General features: G+C 59.6%; 1 protein-coding gene across 1 annotated transcript; it reads right to left on the bottom strand.

The window, feature by feature from the left end:
- Positions 1-5,690: 5,690 nt before the first annotated feature.
- AQP8 (aquaporin 8) lies at positions 5,691-13,972 on the bottom strand. The gene is made up of 5 exons (XM_075165589.1): positions 13,455-13,972; positions 11,412-11,538; positions 10,342-10,556; positions 8,845-8,979; positions 5,691-8,469 (listed from the first exon to the last, which is right to left on the bottom strand). Exons 1-5 carry the CDS (start codon positions 13,709-13,711, stop codon positions 8,427-8,429), a joined length of 777 nt encoding a protein of 258 aa, XP_075021690.1. The 5' UTR covers positions 13,712-13,972; the 3' UTR covers positions 5,691-8,426.
- Between the last annotated feature and the right edge of the window lie 4,553 nt (positions 13,973-18,525).

The following is an 18,525-nucleotide window of genomic DNA, read 5'->3' as shown; positions in this document are numbered from 1 at the left end:
AACGGGTCAGTCCACTCTGCCCCGTGCCCCACCATGACTACAGTTTGAGAGATTTTCTTCATGACATGGCTGGAAAAGCTTTTTTCTTAAACCAAGGCTGAGTTCCCAAATCACGACGTCATCCCAGGACCTGTAGCCTGGGAAACACCACCAGGGGATGGGCGGCAAAGCAGGCAGAGCTGGGGTCAGCTCCTGGCTGGTGGTGACAGGACAGACAGACACAGCCGGGAGAAACCCGTGTATGTGAAAGGCATTTTGCAGCTCAGCATCTTCTGCCCAGCCTTCATGTGTCCTCTTTTTGCAGGGGCTGTCGAAGCCCCCTGGTCCTGCCCCCTCCCACCGCAGGCCTGGGTGGTTCGGCCGGGGACGCTGGTGCAGGGACCGCTGCCCCACCTCGCCCGGGTGCTGTTGAGCCTGGGGATGCCCTTTGCCATCATCCGCACCGCGGTTGCAAAGAAGAGGAGGAAGCCCCGCCAGCACCAAGGTGCCAATTACTCTTTCATTAGCAGCCAATGTATTTCTTTATCAGCCCTGTGCTTCTCTGTACAATGTTGATCATTTTGATGGAGCATTTGTTTTAATTTCCCAAATGAGGAAGCAATCTTGTAAATATTGTGCGGTAATTAAAATGGCTATTTATTGTGCAGCATTCTGGCTGCTGCCAGTACAGAACCTGATTAGCATTCCCCTTCCGCCAAGCCTTTGCTCCAGCCAGTCCTGCTGCTCCAGCGAGCTCCTTCGTCCTCGCGCCTCTCGCTCTGACGTTGGCATGGCCAAAGCACCTCCACGCCTGCAAGTCCCGCTGCTCTGATTCCTCGCTGCTAAAAAACAAACGGAGGTTTCATATCCTCCAAAAGCTGAGAAATGCAGCAAAGAGTGATGGAAACTCTTGTTTCTGAAGGAAAACGCGCTCCTTGGGGTCTTGCCGGCAGCATCGGGATCGGCTGCTATGGGCAAATCTCCGCGTTGTGGACAACGGAGTAACCTGGGGTCTGGAGGAGAGGGGCCGTGCCCTGGGGCAGTGATCCCTGTGCCAGCTTTGACCTCAGGTTAGGGGGTTCCTGGTGCTCTCTGCTTGCCCCGGGGAGGAAGGCGCCTGCCCAGAGGCTCGCGGTGGCCCTGCAGTGCCGGGACGGCAGGTGCCCTCCCGACCCGCCCTGTCTGGTAGAAGGGTGCACATCCAGGCAGAAGTCCGGAAAGGGACCGAAGCATCCCGCGGAAGGGGTGACAAACTCGCTGGGAGCTGCCCGACTGCTTGGGCTCACAGTCCCGCCACGGGGCCAGGAGGCAGCTTTAGCCCATTTCAAGAGCACACGCCTGTGTCTTAGCAAGGGGACACCGTCCCAAGGCCAGCACATGGCAGCGGTGGGCTCCATGCTGCCCACTCCCAGCAGAGACCAGTGACCTCCGTCATGGCTGACCTTAGAGGAGGGTGGGGGCAGGGACAGGAATGGGACTCATGGTCGCATGTGGGGTCGTGCAGTCGGCTCTGCAGCCCCTGCATGGGGCCAGACAGCACGAAGCTGCAGCCCAGCAAGAGAAGAGGCTGTGCATGGCTGGGGGGGCAGAAATTTCTCTAAAATGGTTCAAAATCCTCCTCCCAGGTCTCCATGGTGACCAGGAGCCCGTGCCGGCTCCGGCGCTGGGTGCAGGCAGCAGCCATGCTGCTGGGGAGTGGGGCAGCTCTCTCACCAGGGACCACAGGGTGCTGGGGACATGCCGTGGGGTGGAGAGGGGCCCCGTGGCTTGGGGAGCGGGACCACAGGCTGGTCACGCACCTCACACCGAGCCTTCCAGCGAGGGTCAGGAGTTATGTCTGAACTTCGACTTCCACTCTCATCACATTTGCATGAGCGCAAATTCGTTATCTGAGGTTTTGCCTTGTGTGGTTTCTGCTTATTATTTCCTCTCCACAAACATTCAAACTGGCGAAAGCTGAAAAAAAAGTACTTGGAAATAAACATCTATCCAAATCCATTTTTAAAACCCTTTAAAATGTAAATCCTTCCAGCTCGAGCGATGCTGGGTAAAGAAACACTTTGGTGCTGGGGGAAGCGAGGCTGAATGCCACCGGGTGTGCAGAGAGGAGGTGCAGCCCCTGCTGCCACAAGCGGCTCAGCTCCCCCGCCAGCCGGGGGGAAGCGGGGCTCCGGGGGTCCCAGGCCCCCACGCCACCCCGACCCCCCGGCTCCCTCCCAGGAGGCACATTTCTGTGCCGGCTCCTCTCCAGGGAGCCCGAGTGGGCTGCTGATGACAGTGAAAAGAAATTAAAGCTCAATAGAATGAGGAGTAGAAGCAGAAGCAGGGGGTGGGAAGCAGAGGGATAAGCCCCTCTGCCCCCCGTTTCCCTTCCGCCAGCCTTGCTCTGGGGCCTGTCCCGCTCTGCACGGGGCCAGGTCTGGGATCCCCAAAGCTGCGCTGGGGACGTCCCTTCTGCCGCCTGTGAAACACCCTCAGCTCTCCGGCTGCCGTCGCTTGCAGAAACCCCCGGAGCTTTGCATGTGGTGGTGATGCTCGTTCGTGCTCTTTGCATATATGCTAATCAGCGGGGAGCCTGCTCTGGCATTTGTGCCTTGTTCTCAGGCTGCAGAGTAAATATAGCAGCGGAGGCTGGCGCAGCGCTCAGGGGCGGCCAGGGATGTGGCACGGCGGCGAGGGATGTGGCAGGGCGGCAAGGGATGCCTCAGGGCGCATCCCCCAACCCCACGGGCACCATCCAAGCACAGGAGGGCACGAGCCCGTCCCCGTGCCGCCTGGACCCCGCTAATGGCATGGCTTTGAAAGCTTCCCCAGAATACATTTAGACTCCCACTCCCTTTACCATCGCCTCGCTCCCCGTCTCCTACATACAGATGCCAGCTCATGCGCGGTACCGGCTCCGCACGTCATTGCCCACCTCCGCTGTCCCTCGCGCCCCCGTGCCGGTGCCCACGCAGCCACTGCCACACTCGCCCCCGGGACGCCCCGACCCGGCAGTGAGCACCATGGGAGCTCCCCATGGCACCGGCAACCAGGGTGGCAAGCAGGGTGCTCTGCGGGCTCGCACAGAGACCCGGGAGATGAGTACAGGGCAGGCTGGAAGAGCCGTGCCAGCCAGATGACGAGCTGCCTCGGAAGCTCTCAGGGCTGCGGGCGGTGCGAGAGCTGCAGGAGCTGCGCTGCTCCCCACTCCCACGCAGCCCCTCGCGTGGGGCCGTTGCTGCAGGTGCCCCCCCGGGTGCCCCCTCCCCTGCAAGGCTCACGTAACACCCACGAGCACTGGAGGAGTCCGGGGGCTGCCCATCCCTCGGCTTTTTCACGAAAGGTCTGCAACCCCCCCGGCCCCGTGCTGGTGCCGCCGCTGCCCTGCCTGCGTCCAGATTTTAGTGCAATTCATGTTTTTTGAAGTTTTTTTTACATAGGTTGGGGCCAGAATACCCCAATTTGCTCCCGCAGGCAGGAGGGAGACGAGGAGCAGGTCGGTGCCATGGGAGCGGGTCCAGCCTCAACTGGTGGGCACTGGCGAGGGGCAGAGAATCCCGCTGCCCCCAGCCGTCCCCGCTCGCTGCTGCCTGCGTTCGCCCTCCGCAGCCACTGCAGTTCTGCCCGATGGACAAAATGAGCTAAAAGAATTAAATCACCTTTCATTTTTAAGGCTGTGATTTTTCCAGCTGTAGATTGGCAAAGAAAACCTTTACAGCAGAGCAAAGTGAGAATTCCCAGATGCTCTCATGGGGCATGTTCCAAAAAGCATTCACCCATCAAACTTCGCTGCAGCCACACTCTTGGCATCTTGATGTGCTGCCTCTGCTCGGGGATGCTGTTATTTTAAGAGGAGGCTTTGGGGGAGCACGCTGCCAGACACTCCTAATCCTTCTGAGGGGAGAATTTGGAAGGAAAAAATCTGGGGGGTCCTCCTTTCCTGGACCGGGGGGTCAGGGGTGGCAGGCGAGCGGGCAGGGGGGAACAGGGAGGTGTTGTTCTGCCCATGGATGAAAAGCCTTTTGTGAGCCCGGCGCGGCGGCGCAGGCAGGGAAACATCACCCGGTGAGGCTCCACCGCCGAGCAAATCACCACCACGGGGCCGGCACCGCTCGGCGCCTGCTGAGCTCACGGCCCCGGTGATTTCTTCTTGTTACGAGCGCTGTTGTCCGATTGTTGCTAACGTGCAGACTTGCTGCTTCTTCAGCCCGTTTTTCCCTACCGCCTGGACTGTCCCTCTCCTGGGGGCGAGCTCAGGGGTGCTCGGGTTCATCCCTCACCTGCCCGGGGGGTGCCAGCCCCTCGCGTGCAGCAGAAAGGAGAAGTCACCCCAACTCCTGCAGACAGCGGGGGTGAGCTGCCGCCCCCCAGCAGGGACCAGGCTGCCGGGGCAGGGCTGCGCTTATGGCTATGGCCACACACGGTCATGGCCATGGGGCATTCCCAGGCGGGGTACGGGGCTGCAGCCCACCCCTCATAACAGCGGGGGCAGGGAACTCCCCCAGATTGGCATGGGCGATGTTTGCCGAGCACCGTGCCGGGGCCGGGGGCACCCTGTGCTGCACCTCGCTGCCACCCCAGCTCCCCGTCACAGCACGGGGTGCTGCCTGACCGGCCGTGAATTCCCCATTCCTGGGGGGGCTGGGCAGGTCTGCGAGCCGGGGAAGGAGAGGGACTCAGCCGAATTAACCGACTCATTAATTTGCACATTTGCACGCTGCATATCAGCTATTTCCAGCGTGATGCTGCTGCCAGCGGCTGCGTCCCATGCAGCCACCAGCCAGGGCGGGCAGAGCCCGGCGGTGCCGGGGGGATCGGCCGCAGGTCGGGGCGCAGGACTTGGGCTTTGGAGCAAGGCGGGAAACACAGCAAGAGCTCCTGCGTGGCCGGGGGGTCGCACGGGCTGGGCAGGGACCCAGCTCAAATCGGGGCCACAAGCCGAGGTCCGGGCTCCTGCGCGGCTGGACGTGGGCCACGAGCGAGCAGCCCGGCTCGGTGTCCGTCCCTCGGGGCTCCGGCGGGAGCCTCCCGTCCTGGACAAACACGTGGCTGTTCCCGCGGGTGGGCTGGCACCGGGGAGCCCGACCGCAGGCGGCAGCGCGGCTTTCTTCCCCCGTCAATGTTTAACCAGGGTGTTTATCCAGAGTGAAAGAGCCGCAGTGTGAGGGCAGGAGGGCTCGGGCAGACACAGGGACAGACAAACATCCTTCTGATGCTGTTCCCAGAGCACACCCTGACTTTTTTCCCTGTGTCCCCAAAGCGCTGGCGTCAGCCACGGCCGACAGCGCCCGGGCGAGCACGTGCACAACGCCTGCAGAGCCTTCGGTGGCTCTTGGGGACCAGGCGGTGCCCCGGGCTCCCCTCGGGCTTTTCATCACGCAGGGCATGAGCGTCCGTGTCCCAAACCTCAGCTATTACCGCCACGCTAGCTACGGCCGCCGGCAGCATCGGTGCCCCACGCCTGCCCCACGCCTGCCCCGCACCCGAGCAGCATCTCCATCCCAACCCGCGCGAAGAACCTGGAAAACACCAGGCAATGTCCCGGCTCTGCAGCAGATCCATGTGCCGATAAAACCATGGTGCAGACCCATGGCCAGGCCTGATGCAAGTTTAACTGAATGGGAATGAGATGTATTTTATGTCCTTAAAGCACATTAAGTGCTTGGAAGTTAATTGGTATTTAATTAGCATAAACTAATCTCTTTAATAATACTCAGAGAAAAACAACGCAGTATTACAGATGCTTTATTAAAAGTCACCCTGACAAATTAAAAATGAATGTGCTGAACACATCAACAGCAAAACAGGGAAGCACATGTGGCCGCGCATGGGACATCCCCCACCTCCTGCCCCCCTCGCCTGCGCCCGGGGACCGCCAGCAGCATCACCGCCCGCGCCCGCCGGGAGAAGGGCCCTGGAGCCGGGGCGCGGGAGGGAGCCGGCCCCGTGCAGAGGCAGCCGCAGCCATAAGCGTGTTTCCTGCGGCGCCGCGGGGCCGCGCTTCCTCTCCAAAGGGGAAGGTGGGCGCCCGTCGTGCCCCAGTGTGGCAGCTGCCTGCAGCCCCGCTCCCGCAGAGGTCTGTGCCCCGAGCAGGGGCCGGGGCAGGTTGGGGCCCCCACGGTGGCTCCCCACGGCCCCCAGCCCCTACCAGCGCCTGCTCCCGCGCCCCTCAGGGTCCCTCTGGGGAGGAAGCAGTCACTTTGCTCCTTGTTTGCTTTGGCATTTTTTGTGGCGTTGCCATGACAACCGTCCTAGTGACATCTTCATGCTGTTTGTCTCCTTCTGTGGGTTGCATCATTTTCCTTCCTGAATGAGCAGCTGCCTGTGCCCCGGCTCACCTGGGGGGGTACCGCGTCCCCCAGCCCCGGGAGAGCTGCCTGCGGGAAGGGATGCAGCAAACGCATGCCCCGAGTCGGGGATGCTTCAGTTCTGGCTTTCCCTCACTTCAGCATCTCTACAGCCTTGTCCTTTTCTAAAACAGAATACATCTTTGTGTGTGCGTGCATGTGTGGGTCACCTCCCGGGATGAAAAAAAAAAGCAAGCAAGCTGAAAATAGCGAGGTGACATTGTGTAGGGCTCTGCCAGCCCCACGGGGGCATTGGAAAGCCGGGAATGTCTTCCCTGCCACAGCAACAGCTTTTCTGCCTCTATATGGAGCAGCCCAGGAGGAGGGGTAGGAAGCAGGGGTTGCTTTACCCAGGGGTTTCCTCCGGACCCGCTGCCAGCCGGAGCCCTGCACACTAGTCCTGGCCCTGGGAGGATGTTATTGCTCCCGCTTACAGCATCCTGGCCCTTTTCCACTCCCGTCTCCTCCTGTCCTCCAGCCCCATTTCCAGACTGGTGCCCCAGGGCTGTGCTGGGCAGGGTGCGCAGCCCCGCTGCGGGGGGCACAGCTCTCCCGGCACAGCCCCTTCCCCCGGCCATTCCAGGGCACCTCAGAGCCACACGTGTAGGGGCTGGGAAAGCAACAGACATTTCCCAAGTTAAAAGTCTGCAAAATTAGGAGTGACTCAACCCAGGTAACTGGAGGGGTTTCCTGCTGGGGCTGGGAATACGCACAATGACACTCGTGTGCCGGTTTACCACCCAGCAAGCCCTCCGAGCGGTGGGGATGGGGTCCCTACAAATCCCCCCCCCACGGGGGAGGCTGGGGAGTCCGCACCATGCGCCAGGGCAGCGCTGCCGTAGGGAACGGCTACCCGGCTGACGCAGAGCTGCTGCGCTGGCTCCTTTCCCCGTGCCCACACAGCTCCATCACTCTCCTTCTGCTGACTCCTCCTGCTTACGGCAGTAGGTCCCTCTGCCAAGGCAGCCCCCTCCCCTCGCCCCCCAGCACCCATCCTCTGGCAGGGGAGGGACAGACCCACCCCGAGCTCTCAGCTGGTGCTTCCCCCCCTGGCCCTTCTGACGCTGAGAGGGGCCAGAAACCGGACTGCCACCACAGCTCCCTTCTCCCGTCACCCTCCTACGTGGCAGCCTCTGTGGGGCAGCCACAGGCAAGAGCCGCTTGGCATCGTCCTGGACCTGCGCGAGGGACAGGAGCCGACCCACGGCACAAACTGGGGAGCGGGCTCCCGGGGAGGAGCATCCTGCCGTGCTGGAGCACGGGCTCCCCGCGGGCTGGATGCTGAGGAGGGAGCTGCTGGAGAGAGAGCAGAGATGCTCGAATGGGAGACAAACGCAGGAGCCGGCGTAGGGCAGGGCCAGCCTCGCAGCACCCACCGCCACGTTCGGGGCTGGGGAGCTCCCGCAGGTGTGTGCCAGGGCGGAGGGAGCTGGCTGCATCGGGCCTCGGAATTAATATTGTCGTGAAGAAATTAGAAAGCGATTAGGGTCAGCGCTGGCGAGCGATGCCGTGCAGTCCCCAGGCACGGCTGCTTGACAGCTTCTCGCCACCTTAGCAGGATTACGGCCGGCTCCTCACAGGGCGTTTGGCAACCAGCAGCTCCCACCGCCTGCCTCGCGGAGCCGGAGGTGCTCCTGGAGAGCAGCCCAGCACCGGGCTGCCGGCCACAGCCACACACACCGGACCCCTGAGCGTGGGGCAGTGGTGCCCACCCCGGAGGGCACAAGGCTCCCTGGCACCGCAGACGCCCAGGCACAGCCCTGGCTGTGCACGACTGATGCTGGGGGAGGCTGGGACCTCGTGGGCACTGGTGCGGGTCAGAGGATGCTCCTGGCGAGCCGGTGCCGCAGCCACGGCAGGGGCTGGCAGAGCCCTGGGGAGGGGTGGGAGCGGGGCCCCGCCGCCAGCACAGGGCTGCCTGGTTCGGCTGGGCTGCGTCCCATGGTCCCTGCAGCGTCAAGTGAACCACCTCCCGAGCACGGGCTGCCTGGGAGACCCAGAGGGGAGGTGGGATGGTGAGGAACGGGGGCAGGGGGCTTCACGCCGGCTGTGCTGAGCCGCACCGGCCGCCCGCGGCAGGTCAGCGATGACAGCACGCATGTGGCCCCGTGCCCGGCATCACTTCAGGAGCAGGCGGGTGGTCCGGTCGCCGATCAGGAGCCTTTGGGGAGGTAAAAGAGAGAGAAACTCAGGGTTAGCATTTTTGCCATTGCAAGCGTGCAACAGAAACCCTGCAACAGCAACAGCCCAGCGCCAGCCCGAGCCTGGATTCGCCCCACAAGAAGACACGGATGGAGCAAACACGTGGATTTGGAGGCAGGTTGGATCTTTGCTGTCGCCCTGTCCTCATGGGAAGGAGAAGGGAAGGGAGTCTCCAACCCTTGGACATCTCTCTGGAAAAGCTTGCAGCCTTGACCAGGGAGCAGGGAAGCAGCTGGGCAGCGCGCAGGGCAGAGCCCCCCGGGAGGCGGCAGGGTGGGAACGGGGGGTCAGCCCGCACGGCTCTGCTCTCCTTACCGCTGCGGACCTCACGTACCTCACCAGCACGCCGACAAGGAGGGCAGCGACCATAGGCCCTACCCAGTAAACCCAGTGATAGTCCCAGTAGTTTGCTACCAGAGCTGGCCCGAAGGCTCTGGCAGGATTCATGCAGGCTCCGGACACGCCGCCTCTGGAAGAGGAACAAACCGGCTGCGTCAGCCCTGCGGGACGCGAGACCGGCACTCATCTGCCTCGCTGCGGGGACAGGGCGACGCACGGGGCAGGGAGGGGGTGCTGGGCACGGGGCGGGGAGGGGGTGCTGGGCGAGGGGCAGCAGCGTACCCCTCCCGGGGCTCCTTGCTGGGGGTCTGGCCCTGCTCTGGGTGGGCGACAGGCTCGGAGCACCCCGGCCCCCATCCAGGCACGGCTGCTTGGTGCCCGGGGAGGGTTTGCCCTGGCAGCGTAAGGAAGCCTGCAGCGCAGGGACCAGCCGGCCCCCACAGCCCCGCGGTGGCTGCTCCCCGGCGGGCACCTCCTTTGCTCACGAGTGTTTGCAAGCTATGGGGGAAAACCTGGCGTGGGGTGGGAGCATGAGTGCCGAGTCTATTTTGGGGCTTACTGGGAGCCGGGCTTTTAAACAGGGAAAGCTCCGCGCCACGCGTAGGTAGTGGAGGGGGGCAGGAGAGACAATAGTGTTTACAGATTAAAGAAAACTGCAACAGATAAATATTTGCACACAGGGTTTGTGCAGTGTTTAAATAAGAGCTCTGAATCCCGCTAGAGGGGGCACTGCCTTAACTAAACAACCCATTAACATTCATAATTGCGAGCACCCGTTATCTGATTGCAGTGGCACAAGACCAGGCTGCTCGCCTGGAATGCCTGCCTGCGCCGAGGCTGCGCTTGGCAGCGCTTCCCTCAGCCGCCAGGACACGCGGCGAGGGGCGGCTCCGGAGGAGCCCCCTCCTGTTTGCCCAGGGCTTCCTACAGCAAACACCGCCCGCGCGGCCCCGCGGTGTCACCAGCCCGTAGCAGGTCCGTGCCAAGGCTGCCCCGGTGAAGCGCCCCGCGCTGGGCTCCAGCCGCCGGCCTCTCCTGCCCGCGGCCGGGCTGCGCCCAGCAGCTCTCCCCAAAAACGTCAGAGGGGGCAGTGGGCTCACTCGCCAGCCTCTGCAGCGTGCTCGGCCCTCCTCAACCGCCCCGGCCAGCGGGTCCTGTGCTGTGCTGCCAGGGGACACACCCGTCCCACCCCATCCCACCCCACCCCAGGCACGGGCACTCTCCCCTCCCTGGTGCAGGACGCAGCAGCCGCAGCGCTGGCCAGGGAGGGAGCGGGGGACCCCTGATGTGGGGAGCCAGTGCTTGGAGCTGCCCCCCTGGGCTCTGCTCAGCCAGCACTGCAGGGAGCCCCGGGCACCAGCTCCATCCCCGCAGCCGTGGTCCCACCCTGACCCCCTGCTCCAGGCACCCTGCCCGGTGACAGCGGCTGCTGGAGCGGATGGCACCGGCTGGCCGGGGGCAACACGCACGGGGAGAGGGCTCGCGAGCTCACCCCGCCAGGATGTCGACCGTGACCGTGAAGCCGATGCAGAACGGTGCCAGCGGGGTCTTGGTCTTCCCGTTGACGGCGCCCATGCAGACCGCGAGGACCAGGAAGGTGGTCATGACGATCTCGCCCACGAGGACGGAGGGGATCTGCTCGTCGGCCGCGATGCTGCTGAAGGCTCCTCCGCTGGCATTCACGTACCGCTCGCTTGCCGCCACGGCCTGCGCGGGGGGAGCCCTGTTTGTGCCGTCCACGCTCCATATTGTGGGCTTTAACGGGCATATGTGCTCACTGTCAGGACAGCGTGGGCGGGCGTAGTATCAGGTTAAAGAGGAGCTAATCTCATCACTTTCCTCCTGAAAGCCAGCCCTAAGCGCCTGGCAAATATAAACTCATTAGCGAAGGCTCTTAACGTCTCCTGAGATAATGAGCCAGCCACTGCTCTCCCGGCAGGATGAACCTCATCCAGCTGCCGAGGGCTGGGTGCGGGCTGCCTGGACACTGGGAACGGGCAGCACCAAACATAAATTAACCTTAAAGCACAGTGCCATAAGTAGAAGCGCAGGCAAACACCATGCGTGAAAACGGCTGGAGCTGCAGAGGTACCGTGCATCGTTCTGTGCCTAATTGGCATACCATAGCAAACCTCTGGAGAACAGCTGCTGTCGAGAATTAATTAGGCGGGCCCCAGAGTGCCGTGCAGAGGTGGCACCCCCACATCTGCACGGCTCTGCCAGAGCCGAGCTGCGGCGGGGGGCGAGTTGTCCAAGTCCTGGAGTCAGACCGTGAAAGACCTGGGAGGAGGAACCGGGCGCCCGGGCCCCGAGCGCCAGACAAGCCCCACACCCACGCAGCAAACCTCTGAGCCATACCACCTTGTGCGAAATGAGTGCTCTTAATCACATGCAGAACCAAGGCACTGAGGCCCCCTCGCCCTCCCCGTCATGCACGCTGCTGCTGCAGACCCCGGGGCTGGGCAGGGGGTTGGGGCTGGCCCGGCCAGCTCTGGCAGAGCAGGGGGAGTCCCTGCACCCCAGCGCCAGCCCTGGTTAAAGAGACTCCCCGGGTGTCCGTACCTTTGCCAGGCCGGCTCCTATCATCCCTCCGCAGAGCTGGGAGACCCAGTAAGGAATGAGCATCGTGATGTTCAGCCCACCGACCAGCCACACACCCAAGGACACGGCGGGGTTGAAGTGGCCTCCACTGCAAAGGAGAGAGGAGCATCAGCGTGGGGTGCTTCCAGGAGCTGCCACGGCACTGCCAGGGGAGGTGCGGGGGGAAGGGGTGTCTCCCAGCATTGCAGGGTGCTGCAGGCTGTGGCATGCACCGAATCTTGCCCAAGGCCCTGGTACAGGGGGGGTTACACCGCTGCCCCCCCCAGCAAGAGCTTTGCTTGTGGCAGCAGCACAGCCCGGCCACCAGCGCTCTCTGGAGCAGCTGCTCCGGGGACAAAGACTCAGGGAAGAAAGTCATTCCTCTTCACGGACTGATGGCAGCCATCCCCGCTGCCCGGGGGAAGGAGAGCGGCTGGCAGAGCTGGTACCCAGGGAGGCAGGGAACGGGACAAGCGCTGTCGGGCAGGGCTGAGGCCACCTCCCGGCCACACCAGCGCTGCTGGACTCTGCTGGGATTTTCAGGGTTTATCTCCCTCTGCTCGATGCAAATGCAAAGGCACACAGGTCTCCCTGCATCCCTGCGCGCTGCCCACCACGGCCCCGGGGAAGGGCTGGCAGCAGCCCCTAGATCATTCATCTTGAAGACCACATGCAAGACAAACTCAGATACCTTCTAATTAAAAGAGATTACCACGGGACACGCATTAATGAACAAGTTTCATAACCAATCAGCCCTAGTAATAATTGCCGGTGAAGGCGATGAGTCAGAGTGTCTAGGAACTATAATTACATCTTATTCTTCAGCTGTAATTAAAGACCCATCATATGAGAGCAAGAAGTCGCGTTGTTTAGGCTAGCAAACGTCTTGGCTGGATGGGGCTCTGGCTGCACATGCCCCCGGGAAGGGTGGGAGCCTGGGAGCTAAAGGAGGACCTGTCTGCAGATAAACCCCGGCTGGAGCACCCACCCGCCCGCAGGAGCACTCATCCTGAGCCAGGCTCCTCTGCAGCCTCCCTGGGCCCAAATCTCTAAAACCTGACTTTAGGCTAAAACATCTCCCTGCGCAGGACCCTGAGCTGGCTCCTCCTGGCTTCAGAGCTAACAGGGGACCCCCGGGACCCCTCTGCAGCCCCTCATCACAAAGCCCCCCCGTGCTGCTCCCCTGACGCGTGGCTTCGCTGTGCCGAGGGCTCGGGGTGCAGCGGGCGTCCGGCTCGGCTCCGCCGGCACACGCACCCCGGGTCACTGAGTCCTGACTGCAGAGCCTCGCCCCGCGGCGTTATCCCTCCTAATGAGGCGCTGATAAATTATCAGTCCGTTTGCTCTGGACGCCAGGGCTCGCACGTGAGCCCGGCCGAGCCACGGTGTTTGTGTCCCAGCCCGGAGCCACCCCGGCCCTGGGCTGCACGGAGCCGACCGGAGAGAAGGGAATGAAACTCCACAGGGACTGTTTCAGCTTCTCCCTTCAGGATAAATCTGTATCTTAGCATTAAACGACACCATTTTCAACAAGCTTTTGCTGTTGCTTTTGAGGAATTGAAACCATTTGTAAATGGAATCCAAATTTTTCACCTGAAAATACACAGGGGAGTAGCGTACTCAGATCAAAGTGTTTCAATTCTGACATCCTTTTTAAAGGAAACATCTCAGCTTTCCAAAGGAATGCTTCTGTTCCAGCTTTGACCATTTTTATTCAAAGGGGCTAAAAATAAAACCTTGCAATCAAAAGCCAAGCAAACTCCCCCAAACCCAAGGCGTTGTGGACGACCACCACCTGCGCAGCCAGGCCGTTCACCGAGAGGCTCGATGGCAGCGCAGCGCTGCTGCGGTCACCAATATTTGGGCAGGAAAGATCCTGAAGGCAGCGTGTAGGAGACACGAGCATCTCCTCCTGCCCCCGCCTGGAAACCGTGCGGGTGCTGCAGCAGGGACCGAGCCGCCCCGGGGAGTGCAGAGGAGGTGGCGGGGGGAGCACGTGCGGCCCCAGGTGCCGGCCCCCCTTACCTGATGTCTCCCAGGATGGCGACGGTGAGCCCCAGGGCCAGCCCATGCGCCAGGGCGGGCTGCAGCCTCCCCGCGTCCTCCGCGTCCTCGACCACGGAGAGGCAGCCGATGAAGATGAAGAGCGCGCTGCCCAGCAGCTCGGCCACGCAGGGCTGGACATAGCGCTCGTACCAGTGCGGCTGCGAGGACTTGGACTTGACGTCGATGTCCACCGTCGCCTCCTTCACAGGGGGGTGACCACGCTCGGCAGCAGCCATGAGCGGAGCTGGAACAAAGCAGCAGAGCCTGGTCCCGTGGGCACGGTCGAGGAGATGCTGCGGAGCAGAGGGCTTGAGAAACTGGAGACGCAGGCTGCCTGCTCAGGTCCCTGAGGGGTCCTGGTGCAGGGATGAGGACCCTCAAGGAGCACCTCGCTTGTCCTGCTGAAAGGCTGGCAGGCTCCCCTTGACCTGTGTGAAGAGGTAGTGGATGGGAGGCTCTAAAAAATGGATTGGATTTGCATTGCTAAAAGAAAAAAAAAAAAGGGGGCAATAAAAGCTGATAGGCCAGCCCCCAGGAATATAAAAGCTGTTTATCACTGCCGTTCCTTGGTTCAAGGCTTTGGGGTTTTTTTTCCCTGTTTTGTTTTTTTGTTGTTGTTGTTTTAGGGTTTTCTGCCAAGAGTCAGGACTTGATTCCTTTCATGTAGATACCTGGAGTGCCGGCACCTGCGCGAAGCCCAGCCGGCCTGCCTCCCTGGGCAGCTTCTACCTGCTTGTGCTGCCAAGAGGTGGCACGTGCCAGGAGGACCACAACATCGCCTGCACGGGGGCACGCACGGATCCAGCAGCGCCCTGGGAAATGGCTTACGTAGCTCTGGGGAGGGAAAAACCACTCCTTGTGAAAAATCACTCCTGGCCAAGGCTTAGCTCTCTGTAATTAAGTCTAAGCCCAGGCGTAACACAAGAGACCAGAGCCCTTCCCAGCACGGTGCAGTCGAGAGCCCCGAAAGGCGTGCGGAAGGGGATGCACGAGGAGCAAGGGGGAAGGCTGCACCTCAGGAAAGGGCATCCAGAGTCACTGCTCTGACATGGGGGAGGCAAACTGAAGCCCCTCGGAGCCAGCCTGGGGCTCAGGAGGGAGCAGACATCTCCTTCTAGAACTGCTGGACATTGGTACCTTTGTGCATGGCAAACATGGGATTTACTTCATGTTACTACAGTAACACTTAAGGGGCTTTAAATCCTTAAAGATAGCATCTGCACAGAGAGACGTATCGCTGAACCTCTTCCTACAGACCCCAGAGCAGGTAAAGTGACCAATTTACCTCGAGCTACCAAAGGGGCCCACCTGAACCACAGTCAAAGCCGATTCCTCTAAACCTCAGCCCACGTCCTGCCCGGAGCTCCTAAAGCAGGATCAGCCAGCTCCGATGGTCTGCACGCCCCTGCACTGCTCTCAGACAAAAGGCTGCTGGCGAGGGGGCCTAGGGATCCAACTTTGAAAGTTGACATTGATCCAATACTTCAAACGAAACCTCCCCACACCCGCACCGCACCCCGTAAGGGATCACCGCCCGGAAAGCCAGATTCAAGCCAGAGCAGAGGCCGCGGAGCTGGAGCCGGCAGGCGAGGGGGGACGGCCGGGAGGCTGCAGCCGGGCAGGGGAGGCTGGCACCACCGCACCGCCCGCGCAGCGACGGGCACAGCAGAAATTGCCCTGGCGATGCAAGCGCGCGGGTCTCTGCAGCGCGGCTTGCACCCAGCGGCAGGAACGCGCCTGCCGTCTGAGGGGGATGCAACCCACCCGCCGCGGCATTGCACCTCCTTGAGCAATCGCCTGCAGCGTTTCGTGTTTGTGGTGGGTAATTAAGGATTGGGGCTCATAGATATTTTTTTCCTCTCGTAAGCAAGGGTAAAGAACGCCACAGATGTTTTATGATGTTTTCACAAGACACTGGGGATGGGAAGGAAATTTCCACTTGCCTGTCCCAGGGAGGGCTGTTGCTGGCCGCACACCAGACGAGGGCCAGGCCGGAGCTACGAGGGAATCCCAGTTCAGGCACCTCTAAACGAGCCTCTGTCAGCTCATTGCCCCTCCCGAAAGCTCATTTCCTACAGACAAAAGGTCTTGGCAGCAGGTTGTACAAATCACTGGAACATGGAGAGCGAGTGGTGGGGTTGGCTGGTCTTTGGGGCTCCTCTTCGAACCCCCTGCATGGACCTGTGGAACAGGAAAATCCTTGACTCAATCTCATCAGCTCGCAGAGCACAGTGACCTCGAGCAGGTTTCCAAGAAGTACGTGGAATTCATCTGCCAGCACGCCTCCTGGCGCAACCGGGGTTTTGTTGAGAGGGATTTTAACTCCCATAAAGGAATCCAGATTTCATTTATTTTTCAGGGTATTTATTATGAGAGACTAATGTAACGCATATCCAGATTTCAGCCGGTGCTTCTTACCAGCAGCCCTCAAAGCGCTGCACAGCGACGCCGGCATCGCGTCAGTGCACCAGGAGGCGGCTGAGCTGCCCCAGATCGCCGGCAGCAGCGCCGGGCAGCGCGGGCAAGCCCCGGGAGCCAGTCCCCGGCTCTGCTGCTCCTTGGCCAGGGCAGAGGTAGCAAAACGGCCCCTTCCAGACACTGCTGTCACGTACACAGTGCAGGAACGCTGCCGATGGCCATGCCATCACGCCTGGACCGCGGCCGTACAGGCTGCTGCAGATGTCTCCCAGCGGAGCGATGGCTTCGGAGCACTGGAAGGTCACAACCCAGAAGTGAAGATTAACTCCGCGTCCTTGGCTTTTAAACATTTACCATTATTGTTCGGGGAGCAGGGATGTTTGCCTGAGCCTTCTAGAGGAAATGCTCCGCATTCAGGCAACAAAGGAATTAATTATTACTAAGCACAGGACTGAAACAAGAAGACAGAAGCATGATCTTGAGGGAAGGCGTTTCCCCCGTCGGAGCTCCAGCCAAGCGGCTCCGCGCCATGTGCCAGCCAGCACTGCCCGGGCATCCCATGTCTGCCACGCTGGGACTGGTAGAAAAACCGCTGGAGGAAACCGGCTCAGGAAATTTCATCACTGTGCAAAACCTTGACTGATTTGTTTTGGAAGATTAGGGAAAAGGAAACATCTTTTGCAGGGCCATGGCTGATGTGCCACTGGCAGAACAGTTCAGTTGGCAGTTTCTTGCCTTTCTTCCTGGGGTCCAGGGAACGCTGCTGTTCTCACCGCTGCCTCGGTGTAAGGATGGTTACAAGGGAAAATAACGCTGCCCGGATGTAATTCAAGTTAACCTTAAAAACAGGGACAAAACCAAACCAATAAAATAACGATTTTTCAGCAGCTGTCAGCTGTAGCTTCTAAAGCACCCTCAAGCACATAAGTCCTACCTGAACCTCCCGACAGACAAATGAGGCCAAGTGATCACTTGGTTCATCCCCAAATCATCTCTGGCTCCATGCCACAGCACGCAGCAAAGGGGCAGAACCGAGCCTGGCAGCGTGGGAGGGCAGGCGGGCGAAATACAAGCTAGCCACGTAGGAATTATCTGAAGTTTTCAGCCGTGCTACACTGAGAAGTGCCAGAAGAGTGTGCAAGACAAAGGGACGTAGGGTTGTTCAGCGTGGTCAGAAAGTCACACCACCGGCAAGATGACCTTGGGCAAAGCAAGGAACTCCAGACCGAGGGGTCCACCGAGGCTCGAAGGGAAGAGCATCATCTCAGCATGCTCGGGGCTGCCTGGACTCTCCCATGCAGTCAAAGGTTTACAGCAGCAATACACATGATCTATATTTATCATCATGAATCGGCAGAGGTGGTGTTGGATTTCTCTTATCTTTATCCTGAACTGTGACTTTCCTGCACTTACAACTCTTGAGCATAATATATTTTCCATAACACATAATAAGTGATTCCTACAGACCCAATTTAAGCCACATCTCAATCCAACATTCCTCCTCTGTCATGCTGAGAAGAGGCTGCTCCAGCACCTGTCTTTTGTTTAGAGACGCCACTAACGTGCAAAGAAAACCACCCTGCTCTTAGCACCCTTTGCCCCCCACGGATAAAAATAAATACTTGCCACTAAGGTTTGCTCAGTAAGCTTGACAGAAACTATGCTCGTGGGAAAAGACGTGGGGATGAGAACAGATAAATCTGTTCACATTAGCAGACACTTATTTTTGTCCTTGTTTGTGCTTGCACCGATTTGTCAAGTGACAACAGCAAATGTGTCAATTAGTAGAGGAAATGGTGGTACAAAACCAGCAACAGCTTCGAAAAATCCTTTTTAGGAAGTGTAGGGAACGTTTCCCATGTCCATCTACCTGGACAGAAAAGTCAGAACACCCCTATTTTATCCAGCCGCCCCCGATGTTTCATTCTGTTTCTCCTTGCTTCATCACGCAGATCTGCAACTTTTCGTTTGCTTTTCTACATGAACGATCGCACCCAAACTCAACAAAGCAGTTAAGCAGACACTTAAGGACATGCTCAAGTGCCATTAACATTTAACAATGCTTAAGTGCAGGACTTGAGCACATGTGGAGTCTCTGTTGAATCAGTGCAGGTACATTTTATAGGACATGCACATCTATAAAAAAGTTATCAGCAAAGTATTTTGGTGGTGCACAATGGTGTTGCTGCAAGGAAAGACCCCAGCATAGCCAGCATCCATGGTCAGCTCTTTTAAAAAGCAAAGGCAACTCATTTGACACTGCCTTATCTTTACAGTATTTATCTTGGAGACTGGTAGCCTTAACGATTACACAACTGTTACTGAATGAGAACTTGCAGAATTATTTGCAGCTCGTAGCAGTAACACAGGTTAGCTGACCTCTGCCCATTTATAGATCCTATATTGCATAATAGTTTTACTTCAAATTGCTACCATAATGCTCGAGTGCAGATGGAAATTTCCAAGGGTTCTTAATACAGACTTACTGTGTTCTGTCGGAAAACAGGGATAGACTTGGGTCAGTTCTGCATACACAGAGTAGGCTGGTTTTTGAGAAGGGAAAATAACCAGTAGGATGAAGCCACACTTAGACCTTAAATCTGGTATTTAACATCAAAATCCACCAAGCTTT

Source organism: Calonectris borealis, chromosome 16 (assembly GCF_964195595.1).
Source record: "Calonectris borealis chromosome 16, bCalBor7.hap1.2, whole genome shotgun sequence".
Lineage (NCBI taxonomy): Eukaryota > Metazoa > Chordata > Aves > Procellariiformes > Procellariidae > Calonectris > Calonectris borealis.
Note: the sequence above shows the minus strand (reverse complement) of the source record. Positions and strands in the feature narration are given on the sequence as shown.